The sequence below is a fragment of the Epinephelus moara genome, chromosome 18 (assembly GCF_006386435.1).
Source record: "Epinephelus moara isolate mb chromosome 18, YSFRI_EMoa_1.0, whole genome shotgun sequence".
Taxonomy (NCBI): domain Eukaryota; kingdom Metazoa; phylum Chordata; class Actinopteri; order Perciformes; family Serranidae; genus Epinephelus; species Epinephelus moara.
Genome location: NC_065523.1, coordinates 22,079,867 through 22,097,069, shown reverse-complemented (window position 1 = coordinate 22,097,069; position 17,203 = coordinate 22,079,867). Strand labels below are relative to the sequence as shown.

Genomic DNA, 17,203 nt, shown 5'->3' with positions numbered 1-17,203 from the left:
CTATGACATGACACTGTCAACATTATGTACATGTCATAAACTGCTGTCATTAAGTGTCATTCAGTTTTTGTAATGTCAAGCTGACATTGTTTGGGTTGACATTAAATTAGTTTGGGGTGTCTTTATAATGACAACTTGACATTAACATAAAGACATCTTCTGGTAATGTCACTTTGATTAATGTCAAGTTGTCATAATCAAGACAACCCAAACAATGTCAACTTGTCATTACAAAAACCGACTGACACTTAATGGCAGCAGTCATAAACGTTTATGACATGTGCATAATGTTTATGACAAGTTCATGACAGGTTCATGACTGTGTCATGATATGACAGTTGATCATGTCACTTATGTACTTATGTAGTTACCTTCAAGTAAAGTGTTACCCAATAACCTTTACCTACCGATACATTGTGCACCAAGAGGACAGTATTCATGAGATACCATGGAGCCCAGCTGACTCTATGTCCTTGTCCCAGTACAAAAGGAAACTTAAAGGTGGGTTAATAACAAAAAGATTTGGAGCTGTATAAATCATCATTGTGCTGTGTGGCTGCTGTGTTTCTACATAGTGTTGATGTCTTTGGTGTTCTGTTTATTTCTCCTCAGTGGTGTTGATTGTGTTGACATTTTACTTTGCATCATGTTGTAGCTTTAAATCTAAGCATATTTTATTCCTCCCTTTATGTGAGGTACCATGGAAATCCCTTTCTGGGTTCTACTTCACCTGCACATGTTGTATTTATCTTTATTTAACCATTTAACCAGGAAGTCCCATTAAGATTGACAATCTCTTTTACACGAGAGACCTAGCCAAGGTGGCAGCCAATCAGAACACATTCAGTTTTTATCATTTTATTTACTTTCCTCTGTTCTTTGTATCTAAATGTACAAATAAACTTAAACTTAACTAGGACCCTCACACTTTGTGTCTTTGCCATAACACTGTACTAACACCACTAAGTTTTTGATTATTGAAATATGCCTTTAAAGTTTATATGTGAATATAAATATAAATATATATACATATGTATTTCAATACAAAATATTACATAAACCATATACTCAGTGACGTTCATGAGCCAGAACCGATATAGTGCGCGGTCCCTTTAAGAGATACAAAACAATCGTTTACTTCCGGTATTCTAATGCTAGCGCTAACATGAATCTACTTCGAGACTCAAATTAAGTATAAAATAATTGGTTTAAATAATATATGAAAGTGCTGCTGACACAGGAGACAGTGAGGGTGTCGTGAAGTTGTTTTTTCCTTTATCCCCGAGTGTTTCGCGGTGTCATTATGATAGCAGGGAGAAAAAGAAAGATGCTAGCATCGACAGTAGCATCAGCATTAGCAGCACCTGAACAAACAGTACACAAACATAATAATCGGACGGATTTGACACTAAATGTTTCACCTGCCGAGCTGAAGAAGAAGTGTGAACCTGCCCAAAGTGCAGAGACGGAGAGGAGCCATTATTTCAGCAGGACTGACCTGCAGCACAGACTGGGAGAGGATTTCTTCAACCAACCCTGCATCAGTTTGGCTAAAGCATTCCTCGGCAAGGTAACACTGCTGCTCCATTAAGTCATCTGTCAGTTCAGTCTCCTCAGCTCTTCATTGTAACACTGTAGCATTGTGTTTCCATAGCTATAGCCTTGGAAAAAAAATCCAAAATGCATTCACATACTTGTCTTTCAATGTAACACTGCAACCGAAGATTATACTATGCTTAATTAATCAATCATTTGGTTTGTAAAGGGTGTGCAAATAGTGAAATATGCCCACTACAAGTTCACAGAGGCCACAGTCACATCTTCACGTCTGGTTAAGTAGGACCATCAGTCCATAACCAAAAGATATTAAATCTACCATCACAGAAGGCTTTAATATAAGAAAATGTTCACATTTAACAAGATTTTTTTTTGCCATTTTGGCTTTAGGTTATCAAAAGTGTTGCCAATTAATATTCTGTTGATCATTTAATCCTAAAACATGACATTATTTCACCTGAAGAGGGATTGCCTTGTTTTATTTCCTCATATATGTCTGCATTAATTGAGACTTCCTTGTTGTTGTTTTTTTGTGTTTTTAAATTAATATATATAATCTGTCATGCTCCTTGTCCCTGCAGGTGTTGGTCCGCAGGTGTGCAGATGGCCCTGAGCTGCGAGGGAGAATAGTGGAAACTGAAGCCTACCTGGGAGGGGAGGACAAAGCCTCTCACTCAGCAGGAGGCAAACGCACTGAAAGGAACACAGCCATGTTCATGAAGCCCGGCACAATCTATGTGTATCCAATTTATGGCATCTACCTCTGCATGAACGTGTCTAGTGAAGGTAAAAAGCATTACCCACTAAAGATGTGATTGTGATGAATGCATGCATACAGAGGATTTTTTTTTTGTTTAATATGCCACATTAAATCATACAGTAGTGTTTTTATGGTTGGTGGGTAAAGGGCAAAAGGAAGGAGACAGAGTGGAGCCTTGCTGACTGATGCATATTGTGTGCTGTCTTCCCAGGGGAGGGTGCTGCCGTGCTGCTGCGCTCCCTCGAGCCCCTGCAGGGTCAGCCCGTCATGAGGCAGCTGAGGGCAGCCAGACGCAAAGAGGGAGCCCGGCAACTGAAGGACAAAGAGCTCTGCAATGGGCCTTCAAAGCTGTGCCAGGCTCTAAATATACCCCGCTGTTTCGACCGACGAGACCTCGCCTCGGATGGAGAAGTGTGGCTGGAGAGGGACCCTGACACAAATCCTGTAGAACCTCATGATATAGTATCAGCACCACGCATTGGGATTGAGTCCCACGGGGAATGGGCCAAGAAGCCCTGGCGGTTTTATCTTCGCGGGCACCCCTGTGTTAGCGTCGTGAATAAAGAGGCAGAGAGACAGTCTGTGTCTGGAAATGTAATGAACAATTTAGGTCCCTCAGATGTGCAGTCTGACACAGGACAGCACAATGTCAGGAGGACTTAACAGGAGTATTCCTGAAACTACTCTGCCATCTGTTCCCTTTGTGCACCATTTAGGCTGTATAAAAACTTAAGACAGTCAAGATGGTAGAATAACCTCCACTGGCTGAATGTCTAAATTACAATCTGCATAAATTAAACAAAATGTTTATCATCCATTTTGTAATCTGCATCTTACATTGACAGTGTGTTTATGGTACTGATGCAAAACTGTATTGGAGAGTGATAATTAGAACTTCAGACAGCTAAATTTATCAAAGAAATCAATTCTCAAATGACCACACTTATTACTAAGTGTCTCTTGTTTAGGTCCTCCATGTGTGGTTTTTAATAAACATTTGTACTTGGGAAATTCTCTGCCCGGTGACTCAGTGATTTCACAGATGTTTGGAACGCTCCACTTCAGCCTGTCTGATGTTTAGAGTCTTCTTTTTTCTCGCCGTCTTTCTCTCCCCACCTCTGGGATTCCTGAGAGGTAGCTGGAGGTCTGGAATGATCATTACTCAGTGTGCCCCTCTGTGGTCAGTGTACATGATCTAACACATTTGCGACGGGAAGATGAAGTTAAATTTGGGATGCACCAACTGTGAAATTCTGGGCCGATACCGATGCCAATTTTTGAAGTAACAATTTGGGCAATACTGGTGGTGTTTTGTTGCTGTTCATTTTGTTTTTGTTTTATTTATTTCCTCTTTTGCACCAGTAAAACACAGAAATCTTGAAAAATGCTGTAGTTCTCCAGCTCTTCTAGACTTTCCAAATGTTATCGGACCAAATGGATTAAATCCCAGTCATGAAACAAGTCATTGTGTGGGGATTGTGACACTAAAAAAAATGTATCCACTGATTTACACGTCTCTTTAGCCATGTAAGTCAATGGGAATAAGCCTTTTTGGGCCATAGTGCATCACATGACAGTGTAGGCTTCAAAGCCTAGCACACTTCCTGGGATCTGGTTATAATTTTTCACCCAATACTCACTTTTTCTGAATAGAGTTTGAATGCATCATGATGTAACTCAATCCAACATCTGTAAGCTGTTCATTCAGCCACCAGCTGCTGATAACTAATGTTAACTAGCTCTCCCTCTGCTTATTTCAGCACATATACATTGTTCACAATGTAGCATTATCAGGAAAACAATAGGGTGTGTTCCCTGATAGTGAGTTTAGCATGTCCTTTTGTGCCGCAGACATCCCGGGGAAGATATCTGGTCGCCCCAAACACATTTTCTACTTTCCCCAGGATGATGGGACGCCATTAGTGTTGAGCCCTGCTTTTCAGCCTGCACAAAACTGATGTGACAGAGCAGAAAAACATAAGCCACCGCCATCTGTGAATGTCATCCTGCACAACAGGTCAACAAGGTGAACATGGGTCGGTATCTGTTGGGCCAATAAATTGGTGCACCCATAAGTTAAGCCTACACTACATCCATCTTCCCAATATTCAAAGTAAGCACTTGAGACATTTCTGATATGTACAAAATAATTTAATATTGTAAACAAACATTTGGCTCATAAAGGAAAAAAACACTTTGTACATTTCGTAAATCTGCGCTCATTAAACCGTCACTGTGTCAGTTCATTTTAAAACACTGTCGAGCAATAGCACTTAGCTGTGAGCACAGCGGGCCATTAACTGCTTTCAGGCTGACATCTTTTCTAGTCGGTGAGAGCTGATAGCGTCTCTGTGCCACTACTCCATGGGCGACTGGAAGATTGAAATAATCGGGTCCTCGTGGTTGGTCACCACAAGGACACTACGGAACTTGTCAAACAGTGTCTTGAGCTGCGAGCGCCTCATGTTCTCATTGTACATAATCTCCTCCAGGTGGTGATGTCCCCGGAAATAGTGCAGCAGCCTGGAAGACATCAACAAAACGGGCAGACAAAATGTTTTGGGAGCTGAAGTTTCATCCAATCATTAGCTGTGTAAATCAACCATGGGGCAGATTTTTCCTTACTGTGCAGTAGGCAGCACACAACACTGATTGCTGCATTGGGAAGCTTTCTAGACATTTCCTATTTTAAACATGCTCTCAACTAACAGCTGGCAAATGATCTCAACTCTCCCGCCAATATTTTCCAATTAGATTTCCCAATATTCTGCGAATGCAATTAAAGGACTTTATTTTCCAAACCAATGCACAAATGTCTTCTTATTTCCTGAGAGACAAAGCATTAACAGTGATTTATAACATCATGAATCATTGGGTGACTCACTAAAACGCATCCCATCTGTTAAGGCGCCTTTAGGCTGTGCAATAACAGCAATCGTGGAAGTTTATTGCAAATCACACAGTGTGAGATGGGTCTACTAAAATCTTGGTCTCAGTGTGAGACCGCTCAATATCGATGGATTGACAGCTCCCACGATTGTCAATGTTCGTCCCAGACAGCCCAAATTGCACAGTGTAACGGCGCCTTTAGTTAGTTTAGTAAAGCCACGTTTCCACCCAACACACCACTCTCAGTATAGCAAGCTTAAAACCAGAACGTAAACCGTACAGACATGTACCTAAACTCTAGATCTGTTTAATGTTTCCACCACAGACAGAACGCTTTAAATGCTCCAGGTGCTTTACAGCTCCAACCTCACCTTCGCGTGGTGCCCAAGCCGCACCCAAACAAAGCAAAATAAGAAGAAAGTAAGAAAATACAGGCAGAGAGCAGAGTCTCTGCAGATACATACACCACACACTACTACCATGTCCTAAGTGATGAATGACAGGGATAACTTCTGTATGAGTCCATCTATTGTGTTATTTTTCTTGGGAAATTCCTGCATAGTATACCTTTAATGCACTGACAAAAAAGCAAAGAAGATGTACTAGACTTCTGTCTTAATTACCTGGCAAACATCCGCAGATCCTCTGGATTCTGTGCAGCAGGGATGTTAAGAATAACCTGCCTCTCATGCTCTGACAGGCTGGCGAGCAGCGTCTCTGTCATCCTCTTGTTGAGCGGAGAGTCGCCACCAGGTAGTAGCTCTGCACTGGAGTTGTCCATACTGGGACTGGTGAGGGTCATGTCATCACTGCTGGCTACACACAGGATGCAAGAAGACGATCATAGATTATCTACTAGCCTGTTTTAACTCTAAGAGCTGGGCAGAGGAGAGAGCTGAGTGAGGACATACTTGGGGAGCCGAAGCTGAGGGCGCTAGGGGTGCTGAGACTGCGGCCTCCTACTCGGGCGGCCAGCGGAGGGTCTTCATCCCTCATCCCGGGCTCATCTTCGCTGGGCGGTACCAACAGGCAGACGTAAGTGTGCAGCTGGATCAGCAGGCGGCGCTGGAGCATCCACACCACCATCTGGATCAGCTGGGCCTGGTCAGGAGCAGAGCGGCAAACTGCATCACGGCCGAGCGCATGTCCCCAGCCGGGTCAAACGTTTTAAATCAGCCATGGGTACCATACAAGCTCAGAATAGAGCCAAAAGAAAGAGCCCTGGCTCTGATCTTGTTCTCATGAAAAATGGAGGCTACAGAAGCTGGAGCTTAAGTCACTTTGCCATTTATAATTCAGCGCTGACGCTCAAGCAGCTATGCCAAAACAAGACGAAACGGAGGAGAACACCAGATGGTTCTGCGCTTACAATACAGTATCTAAATTTACAGGAACAAGCCTACATGTGCGAGGGATTTACAAGGATACTCTAATCTCATGCTTGTTTCATTTGTGCAAAAATGTCTGATTTTTTCACAATGTCACGGCCAATGATTCTGCAGTCTAAACATTTGATATATAACTAGAAACCTTCTTTTCATAATTACATTTTTCTGAAGTAAGTTTACTTTGAAGAATAAAGTGAACTGTGAAGGTGTTTTCTTGTCTGAGCTTTTCATCAATCAATCAATGTTTGTTTTGTTGACCCTAAAAATAAAATGAATGACGGAATGAATGTACAATCATCCTACCTCCTGTGCAGGAGCTTCCAGGGGGTTTCTGAACTCGGCCAGTGAGACAGGAAGTGAGAACTTGGCTAACATGGAGGGTAGATCGTGACCAGGAAACTGTTGTGCAAACTGTTCAGCCAACGGTGAGTATCTATCCAGGGAAAGATGGTAGACATTATTCTACAACAGTGAGCTTTTACATGAACACAGCTTTTTTTTTTTAAACTCATGGTCCACAATGTTGTAAAAGAACAGCTATTTAAAGTTTAAGGTATACAGAAGAAAGTTACAAGTGCTGCCAATGGCCCGATTCCATTCTTTCATGACACATTTTGAGGTGATTTACAAGTGCAAATCTGACTTTGAAGCAATACCATGGATGGGTGCTCAGCAATATTATGGCTCATTGGCTCTACAGTAATGGCTACATCCCGTCACGGACACTCACAGGCAGATGTTGGCATGAGGAGACAGCATGTAGACGTTGTTCTCACACAGCGGGTAGATGATGATCGCTTTGCCCCAGTAAACCAAGTGAGCAGCAATTTGAAAGATCTGAAAGGGAAAATTATTTGCAAGTTATGTTTATGATGTGAAATAAAATGCTTACAACTGAAAACAATGATAGAAGGAAGATATAAGAAGTTCTTGTACCACTTGGACTTAAGTGATATTAGATCTGCTTCGAATGTACATACTGCATTTTGTCCACTAGATGGCAGTAACAGTAACCTTTTAATAGAGCTCATGCTTACAATATTCTTGCACTTTTTGCACTGTTTTTGTCTCATTTTCCTATTTCTAATAGTTCAGCTACAGGGATCATGATCTTCCTGATGTTAAACATACTCTAATGACACTCATTACCTTTCATATCTTTAATTTAAATGATAAAGATTTTAAAATACAAAACAATTACAATCGCAACTCTTAATTTGTGATTGAGCTTAATGACTTATGTAGTTATTAATAATTTAAGTGCTTCAAATTTTAAAATAAGTGCTTTTTGAGATCAGAGAACAACATGTTGTGTTTTTAAATGCCGTAGTGATGTGGCTGGTGTGACTGTCCTCCACCTGAAGTAAAGCCAGGTCAGCATCCTGTGCGAGCTGCTGCAGGTTTTTCACCGCCGAGCATGTTTTGATGAGGCGCACCATCGCGGGCGAGCAGTCCAGAGGCAGCTGGCTCAGCAGTTCCTTCTCACTTTCCAGCAGCAGCAGGGCATGATAGGGTCTGGAGGGTCAAACAACATGTGATACAGCTGCTGAATCAACAGAGAAACTACTGTGGAATCCTCTTCAGCATGAGTCTGCACAACAGAGCAGCTATGTATCTGAAAGGACGGACTGACCACTCCGATTAATTAAGAATAAAATCAGAGTAAGTGCTTGAATGCACTTGAACTTATTTCACCTTTGTACATTTTGTGCAGCTTTAAAAGACGGAGATACATGCATGGATAGATGTTGCTCACAACTCTGATGTCAGTATGCTGAAGTACCAGTAGGTGGCAGTATGGTCCACACAAAACTTCAGCTGGTTTCTTCAGATTATTTGAATAATACCTCAGTACTGAAACTCATACAATTCAAAGCCTTTAGCTTTTAAAAACACATAACTACTGTGACATAACAAACTGACAATAGATTAGACTCTCAGTTTCAAGGTTTGGAGACTTCTTGTTCTTCCGGTTGACCTGTGGGTCAACAGTTGGGCTGCACGATGTGAGGCAAATATGTGACGTAATAATGATATAACTTGCAACAAACAGATATTAAAGTGTACTCAGCTCTGCCTTTCTGTTGCTTTCAGTATGTTACTAAAACACAACAAAATGTTTGATTATTAAATGAAAGATAAATTATATCTGACATTGTTTTACTGGACAAATTGAACACTGAACTGTACACGAAGGGCACAAAAAATGACTAACATTTAAATGCAGTTTTCTACTGATTCTCTCTTCCAACTACCAAATCCCTGAGTGCAAAATTGCAGTCTTTCACAATGTGTTTATTCCACAAGTTGACATCGTAGTGATGATTAAAACAAACAAACAAACAACTGTAACAATTCTGTCTTACTCAGTTGTCGTGTACAGGCCTGTGCAGGCTGGCTGACTTAATGCAGGTGCAATGCAACTTATGCAACTTTGGGTATTCTACCTCTCATATTCTGAGCTGACAATTACAGACTCATTTTGCAGTTTTGAACGACCTGCAGCCAAATCAGATGAACAAATTAACACGATGCTGCTTTAAGGTTTCATTCAGAAATAAATTAATTAAGAATGAATGAGTTTAAATGAACAAAAGAGTACAGAGGGAACAATCTCTCCTCAATAGATGCTGTATTTCTGTGCATAAAAGAAGGAAACTACATTAGCAACTAATATAAATATTATTAATTTCTTGAGTGGTACATTAAAATGTGGCAATTTTATATGTAATAAATGAATATCAATAATACTTTCTACATTAGAGCTGCAGAAGTTAGTTGATTAATCAATTAGTTGATGTAAAGAAAATTAATCGCCAGCTATGTTGATAATTGATTAATTGTTTCAGTCATTTTTCAAGCAAAAATGTCAAACATTTGCTGGTTCTAGCTTCTTATAGTAACAATTTGCAGCTTTTCTTCATCATTTATGATAATTAACGATGTATGAAGGAGTAAATGTGTGGTAGTCTTTGGGTTTTGGACCATTGGTTGCACAAAAGAAGCAATGTGAAGACTTTTTATAGACTAAACAACTGATTAATTGTGAGAATAATCAACAGATTAATCAATATCATCAGCTGCAGCCCTATTCTACATGTGTTCATGCTTTGAGAGAGGCAGTGTTGGGTGGAGCATCTGTTATGATCAGTTATGATAGGCAACTTTCAGTATCACACTCCACAACTGCTGATTGAGTGTAATTCTAAAAAGCCAAATACAATAATGTAGGGATTTTTTAATGTGTGCATAAAAAGTGAAAACACACCTTATAGCCTTGAGGCTGCGCTCTAGCGCCTCAGGGGGGATGTAGTTGCCGCCAATCCTGTGGATCTTGTGTGGTAAACAGAAGCTCACCTCAAGCCAGGAGTTAATATGTAGTCGCACCACGCCGGTCGTGCAAAGGCTGCAAAAACATAAATATCAGCATCAGGAAAGAAAGGAAAGGAAGGAAAGAAATACCAAAACAAAAATGATAATGTATAATGTGCTTCATCACACACCTGTCATAAGCCTCCTTCAGGTCTCTGGCTAGTTTACATTTAGGAAGAATCTGTCTAAATGGGGACTGGGGGCTTCCATCCGCTTAGATCAGGACAAACAGAGAACACTGTCAGAACACACTTTCATATCTCAATTATAATATATATCGACGACATCCTGACAGGCCACGTGGTACTATAATAAACATGCCATTACATACTATGAATTTGAAATTATGTTAATCCTGAGGGTGCGATATGTGTGTCTCTCACTCTCTGTCACAGTGGTGATCTCATCCTGGACAGCCAACATCAGTTTGGCCTCTCTGGTCAAATACTGGCAGCGGCGCTCTTCATGCTGCAGGGCTATGGCAATGCGGCGTGACAAGTTGTGCATGCAGCTGATTACAGACGGGTCAGCGTTCGCCTGTAGGAGCCAAAAATGAGAGTGTTGTTATTTTGGCAGAAACATGTTGGTAATATGCATACAGCTCACTGCATTTACAACATCTGCGCTTTAATCTGTGGCTCAATTCATGTCAATCATTACCAGCCGGTTAACTGTTAACCCCTTGAAACCTGGAGCCACATCGCTTTTCTTGTGTTGCTTTCGGACGCCTTTCAACCCTGAGAAAATGAAGGCGATTTCTTTCAAAAATGTGGGGGAAAAGAGAAAGAGCAACTTCGTGAAAAATGTCTCAAAAATTGCCAAAAATAAAAAATCAGAAAATAATAATTTAAAAAAACTAGGGAAAAATTATTATATAAATTATAATTATTATTATAAATTTTAATACATTTTAAAATTATGGTTCAGAATCATTACAATTTTTAAGCATTCCTTCCAGGTCATTTCTTTGTTAGTTTGTTTTCAACTTTCTGTCCTTCTTTCTGTATTTTTTTTTTTTTTTTTTTTTTTTTTTACTAATTTTCTTGTCTTCATTTTTTCTTTTTACTCATTTCATTGTAATTTTTTGGGGTCATTTCTTCTTCCATTGCTCACTTCCTTCTTCCCGTGTTTTTAAAAGAATTTTTTTCTCGAAATTTGCTCAGGTTTGAAAGGGTTAAAGGGGTAAGCCTTTAATATAAAAATGACCTTTGAGCTTTTACAGATCTCAGCGTGCAAGTCACTTAGAGATGAATGAAACTTTACAAGACTGTAACACATCATCTAAAAGATACTTGTGCTAAATATCTAAGTGCATGTTTAATAAAGAATGCTAATCTTATTTGTTTATGTGGCTTTTATCAATAGTCAGATATATAGTTCATGAGTTTCAACTGCAAAATAATAATCCATTAATAACTCCTATTAATCTAAAGCTTATTGTTCAGTTTTTATTGAGCCTGTGCCACAAAGGTTTCGCCTCACCTCTGGTATTTTAGAACATTAGTGGTGGTGTTGTATTGCATTATACTGAGAGGTATTTATAACATTCTGCTCTCCTGTGGACAATATACAATAAATAAATATAAATATATAATCGTGGTCACTGGCAAACAGCATGTCTTGGCACTGTTAAGTAGATCAGATGCCGTCATTGTCCTCATGTTCTTGGGTAGATATAAAAACATTATGGATGTGGAAAATAATATAAAGTTTGAATTGTTAAATGGTAAAATATACTTGGTTTTATATATATATAAATTTCAAGGGTACAAATACTGCAGTTTCTTGGGTGTATAGCACACAACATGACTAAGCACTTCTTGCCCCGTGCCAGCTGTACTGGTGCTTACTGGGTACAGTGACTCAGCATGGGCAGGAACAGGCTGTACCTCGTTGGGCAGCATGATTAAGCAGAATACATCGGCCCTACTCCCTCTGAGTTCCCATGTTGTCACAGATAGAGCATACAGGAATATTATCACTCAAACACACCCCTGCCACTCACAGTGCTCGCTGATTAAAGGAACACAAAACATACCCACCCACAGCCAGCTGGCTTAATGTACCATGATTAAAAATTAAAAAACATACACATTTGTAATGTTCTAACATTTATACACAAGTTGTTTCAGCTAGTAGAGCAAAAAAGCTAAACAATTACAATACAAAACCTAAATTATGAATGGTGTGTCATACCCGTAGTGCAAACACCACATTAAACAGGATCATCGTGGGCATTTCTCTCTTAGGTGAGGGATCTGTCTTTGAAACCTGCACAGAAAAGATACATAAAATAAACATTTATAAAAGAATTATAACAGGGAGCTTTCTTTATGATATATCAAAACTTAATTCAAAGAGTGGTTAAATTCACAAATATAAAAAAAGCTGCACAAGCACAACTTTATGCAACAAAATGCAATAACAACTCTGCAGAAAAAATTAACCTTTCAAACCTAGAATATATATTTTTATTAAGACTGTGTCAGAGAAGTGTTGATTGAGCTCTACAGTAATAAATGTGAAGTGTAAGTTGTTCCTGTTATTCACACATAAACACCTTATTATATGATATATTATTGGACTGCACTGTTTTTTGTGCTGTTATGTTTTTGTCATTTTCTTTATCACTTTTAAATAAAGTCACCCTGGTAACACAGCAGTGAACCAAAAAACAGTCAGCAAGGGGCACTGCTGATGTTAGACTGCCCACATAGGGGATCATAGTGACGTGAAATGACCTTACACAGGGCCCCAGACTGCATTTTGCAACCACTTTTAGAGTCAGTTATATATATAATATTTTTTTACCACTACTTGCTCGTGTGCGACCCGCAAATCTGCAGGCTTGTTTTTTTCTCAGAGCAGGCGCCTGCAGCAGGCTGTGGTCACGTCGGTGGCTGAATCCACATGTCCACCCTCTGGACTGACAGACTGAGCCCTCGTGGACGTCAGTTGAACGAAGTGTGACGTATTTACTGTTGTCACGTGGAGTCTGCCAGGGCAGAGACTGCAAGCTGCTGATAGACAGCCCTCAACTATACTACAAGTTTAACTATTGCTGCTGTCATTTTAATATATATGTCATATAAGCTGATGAACAGTGCCTATTCATCTGTTCCTGCAGATAATAAGATATGGATCCCACATGTAGCCTTTTTTGTTTTAACAAAAATGTATTAATATATCTACATAACAGGCTACACGTGTTCAAAAACAGAAATGTATGTAAATAAGGACAGGACTATAACTCAATAAATTGGGCATTACTGATATTAGAAACAATGTTTTTTGCCTATTACACTACACAGCCTGATAGGCCACTAAAATAAAATGCGTTTTCAGTCCCTCTACAGCCTATACGACATATTTCCAGTTAACCCTTTGAAACCTGAGTAAATTGGTTAGGTTTCTTTCAAAAACATGTGAAGAAGGCAAAAAGCAACAGGAAAAAAAGACCCAAAAATTAGCAAGAAATAAATTAGTAAACAAAAAATTAAAGTTAAAAACAAAGGATATGACCTGGAAAAAGATCTTTTAAAAAAAAAAATAATTCTGGAACAGAATTTTAAATATATAATAATTATTAATATACGTTTTTCTTTGTTTTGTCTTTTTTCCCCAGTTTTTCAAAAATAATTTTCTTTGTCTAATATTTTTTTGCCAGTTCTGGAATATTCCTTACCAAGTTGCTCACTGCCATTTTCCCCCATGTTTGTGAGAAAAATTGCATTAACTTGCTCAGGGTTTCAAGGTTTGAATACTTGTTAAAGGCGTCTGACAGCAGCACAAGAAAAGTGTTGTCACTCCAGGTTTCAAAGGGTTAATTATGATAGACTGATTTATGAAAAGGCTTTGCTTTTATACATTTTTCTCAAACACGCACTCTGTCTACTCTCGTATTGATTAATTTTCTAATTACACATTCTCTAATCAATAACACTGGAGTCTGTAACACTGGTGCAATAGCTATATCCGATCATGCTCCTGTTGATCTTGTGGTCACAACTGGCAACAAGGAAGAGAGAACCCAAACATGGAGAATGAACACCAGCTTTCTACAGGACAAAAGCCCCAAAAATCATATTTAATTGTTTATGAAATAAACGAAGACAGTGCTCGTCGATAAAGTTTATATCAGCGGAGTCTTAATTCGACAATTAATTAAATTAATATAGTGTAAGAGTAGTGGTTCCAGTTGTTAATACAATTTAGTAATAACTAATAAGTAACGTAAGTAGCTACAAATTACAGGTGTACTCTGAACATCTCACATGCAGACTATGGATAGACATTATAATTTACAAATGTTCCCATAACATGCAGGCTACTGCTACTGGTGGCGACAGACGATTGTTGTGTCAAGCGACTCCACATTGCATTGCATATTTTTCTGAATTTATGAACAATTCTGTCAAAATCAGCAGGGGCAGTCACATAGAAATAGCTGATGCAGCATGTAAGTACATGCACCAGCTACGTCACCTAATGTTACCCCCACGTGGGGCAAACATGGCCAGAAAGAATATATTTATTCCAACCAGAGAGACACGATCAGAGTAAGCACTGACATGGTTATAAGGGGCAAATAGTTTACTACAGAACTTAACTTACACCCAATCAAAAATTCCTACTGATAAGGCCAGTCTCCTCCACTTGAGGTGGCTACGTGAGGCATTTTAGTCTGACTGGGCAAGTTTAGTATAAATTAGCCTAGCAACTAGCGGAGATTTCCTCTGCTCATATGAAGCCAGAATAAATCCCGAAGTATAATCCCTTAAGGATAAATTACACACAAGACTTAAAATTCTATTTTGTGGAGGCTTTACTGTCTTCACAATTTATTGTTTCTTATCTGTGAAATTAAAGTAAATAAAAGCTTCATTTCCACTGAGGGCAATGGTTTCAGCCTACAAAAATAAACAGGAGGTCTGCGTAGCTGCGATGTGTAGTTACATTTCTGGGGAGGTGCACATCAGGTTACGGTGTAGTATAAATTCTGGAACTTTAGCTCACATCAAGAATGACTTTACATGTTTTCAGTAGGATCCCTTTAACTTCTTACCTGGATGATGGGAGGATGCTGCAGGAGAGTAGGGTGACCCACAAATCGAACATTGTCTATCTTCAGTTCAAACTTCTTCCCGCACATGTCTGATTTGGTGGCCAGGATGGTGGCGAGGATGATGTCGGAGAACCTTGAAGAAGGAGGAACAGCCTCGGTAAGAAAAGTGTGCGGGGTGGGATGAGGGATGAGAGGTGACAGCACAGAAAACAGCTGGGACAAGTCAGAGAGTTTAAATTAGCTGTTTGTTTTACATTTTCGACATTCCTGTCTACGAGAGGGGTTGCGTTAATCAGATGCATCTGCCTGTAATGTAACAGTACGAATAAAAAAAGCTTGTGTGGCTACTGGAGAGGAGAAAAGAGGAGGAGGCCTCCTTGCAGAAACAGTGAAGTCGCTGTATGAATGAAGAATGTGAAAGACACATGCTGGTTTGACTTAAGTAACTCATGCTGCAATCAAGGGGATAAAAATCAAGGTGTTAACTTCAAGACAAAAATTAAACACACTATAGACTTACCTTGCAACACAATTTAAAAAGAATGTGTAGTTATTGTAGTTTGCATTTGATTTATATGTTGTTTTGTAATGCTGACTCTACATGCTAGAGGTAATATAATCAATGGGAATTAAAACTTTAATTAGATTTTTTAAACTGTTGGATTTTTCTTTTCTTTTTTTTTAAACGGCATACAGTACAGAGGAAAGCAAAATAGAAATCCCAAATTAACCAAAGCACTGATTCACTGTATCTGCTACTTATAGTTTACAAGGATTTTACTGAGATTAGGGTTGGGGATCCATATAGGATACAAAATAGGAAAGAAGGGGATAAAAAAAGACAGGGGTGATCTAAGCGAAGGAAAGGTGGTTTAGAATGATTTGGTCTTACCCTGCTACCAACTGTTCGTCAGTTAGCGGAGATTGTTCTCTGAAATGGGAATTGGGCCATAAAAAAGAAGAAAAAAAGCAAACAAAAGGGAAAATGCAACACACAGTCGGGCTGAATGCATAAAAATGGACATCAAAACAACCCAAACAAACATGTGATAACGTGATGTGAGAATGCTGGTCTGCATGTTGATTCAAGCCAATTACCAGGTTACCCTGACTTAGCCTGAATGTCATTAACATATGCCAGCTGATATAACTGAGTGGGCTTACGTGCCAACTAAACACTGTCATAAGGGAAACTAAAAATGTTCACAATGTACTCAAAAAGACACAGTGAAGCTACTTTCTGCATACCCGACCAGCCACTTAAAGGAATACCCAAAATGATCATTTGTCAATACTACTTTGAATTTGTGAGGACTTTGGGGAGTTATGAAGACATCTTCTCTGTACTGGAGTTAAAAAAGAGTATATTGGCTACTGGGGGAGGCTGATAGACGGTGAACAGACTAAACTCAGTCAAATAATGTACAACTTTTTGCTCAGCCTGCATAATACGGGTATATATGTGTCACCATGGGTCTTACAGGTTAAATAGATACTGGATGAATGTGGCTTGTCTCACCTCTGGCTCACACAAAAGTGTAAGAATTTAAACTGGAGACATATCTGTTGTATGAAAACCAAAAGTACAGACAGGCTATTTGTAATTTTAGAGTAAATAACACCAGAATTCCTACAGCTGCTGGAAGATATAAAGGGCTGGACAGTAACCAGAGGATCTGCAGCGCTGTGATGATAATTGTCAGAATGTGAGCTTAATGACTTACAGAGAAAGGTATTTGCCAAAGTATTATTTCAACTGTCCACCTATCTTTAAGTTAATTTTGTTATTAAAACCAGATAACCCAAAAGTAATTTGGAAACTAGGAGCTTTTTGAGAAATGTCCTTCCTTTGTTTAAGTAACATTAGTTGTACTTAAGCCACAGCGTGTGCCATTGTTTTATTATTGTGTGTAATGTTTGTACTCCATACCATGTGATATGGTCGTGAGTCAAATAAATGCAATAAATGAAATGAAAACGGTATATTCCAAGTCTCCCATAAACAGTGCAGGCGTGCTACTTGTCCGTGTGTGAGAATGTTTATGAAAAAGTGTTTTACTGCCAGATATTAATACATACTTTTAACATATTGTACCACAGTAGCCAGAACTGTAATATTATTACTTTCAATAATGTTGTTGTAAGCTACTGTTATTACCTGCATCTCTCTCT

General features: G+C 39.2%; 2 protein-coding genes across 4 annotated transcripts in view; one reads left to right on the top strand and one right to left on the bottom strand.

Annotated features, from left to right (window-relative positions):
• Positions 1-1,109: 1,109 nt before the first annotated feature.
• mpg (N-methylpurine DNA glycosylase) lies at positions 1,110-3,329 on the top strand. Its single transcript, XM_050069813.1, has 3 exons — positions 1,110-1,570; positions 2,139-2,343; positions 2,529-3,329. Exons 1-3 carry the CDS (start codon positions 1,304-1,306, stop codon positions 2,978-2,980), a joined length of 924 nt encoding a protein of 307 aa, XP_049925770.1. The 5' UTR covers positions 1,110-1,303; the 3' UTR covers positions 2,981-3,329.
• Positions 3,330-4,446: 1,117 nt separating this feature from the next.
• The window catches only part of nprl3 (NPR3-like, GATOR1 complex subunit), a 19,013-nt gene continuing 6,256 nt past the window's right edge, over positions 4,447-17,203 (bottom strand). Inside the window, exons 3-14 of one of the 3 annotated variants that reach the window (XM_050069808.1) lie at positions 15,924-15,962; positions 15,032-15,164; positions 12,163-12,237; positions 10,350-10,503; positions 10,098-10,179; positions 9,863-10,000; positions 7,953-8,109; positions 7,325-7,431; positions 6,898-7,027; positions 6,118-6,307; positions 5,830-6,022; positions 4,447-4,840 (exon numbers count right to left, since the gene is read on the bottom strand). In XM_050069808.1, the coding sequence (XP_049925765.1) occupies positions 4,675-4,840; positions 5,830-6,022; positions 6,118-6,307; positions 6,898-7,027; positions 7,325-7,431; positions 7,953-8,109; positions 9,863-10,000; positions 10,098-10,179; positions 10,350-10,503; positions 12,163-12,237; positions 15,032-15,164; positions 15,924-15,962 (1,564 nt within the window). In that variant the 3' untranslated portion in view covers positions 4,447-4,674. Of the gene's footprint in view, positions 4,841-5,829; positions 6,023-6,117; positions 6,308-6,897; positions 7,028-7,324; positions 7,432-7,952; positions 8,110-9,862; positions 10,001-10,097; positions 10,180-10,349; positions 10,504-12,162; positions 12,238-12,777; positions 12,893-15,031; positions 15,165-15,923; positions 15,963-17,203 lie in introns of those variants that run through there. The other 2 variants (XM_050069809.1, XM_050069810.1) reach the window with 2 other exon arrangements.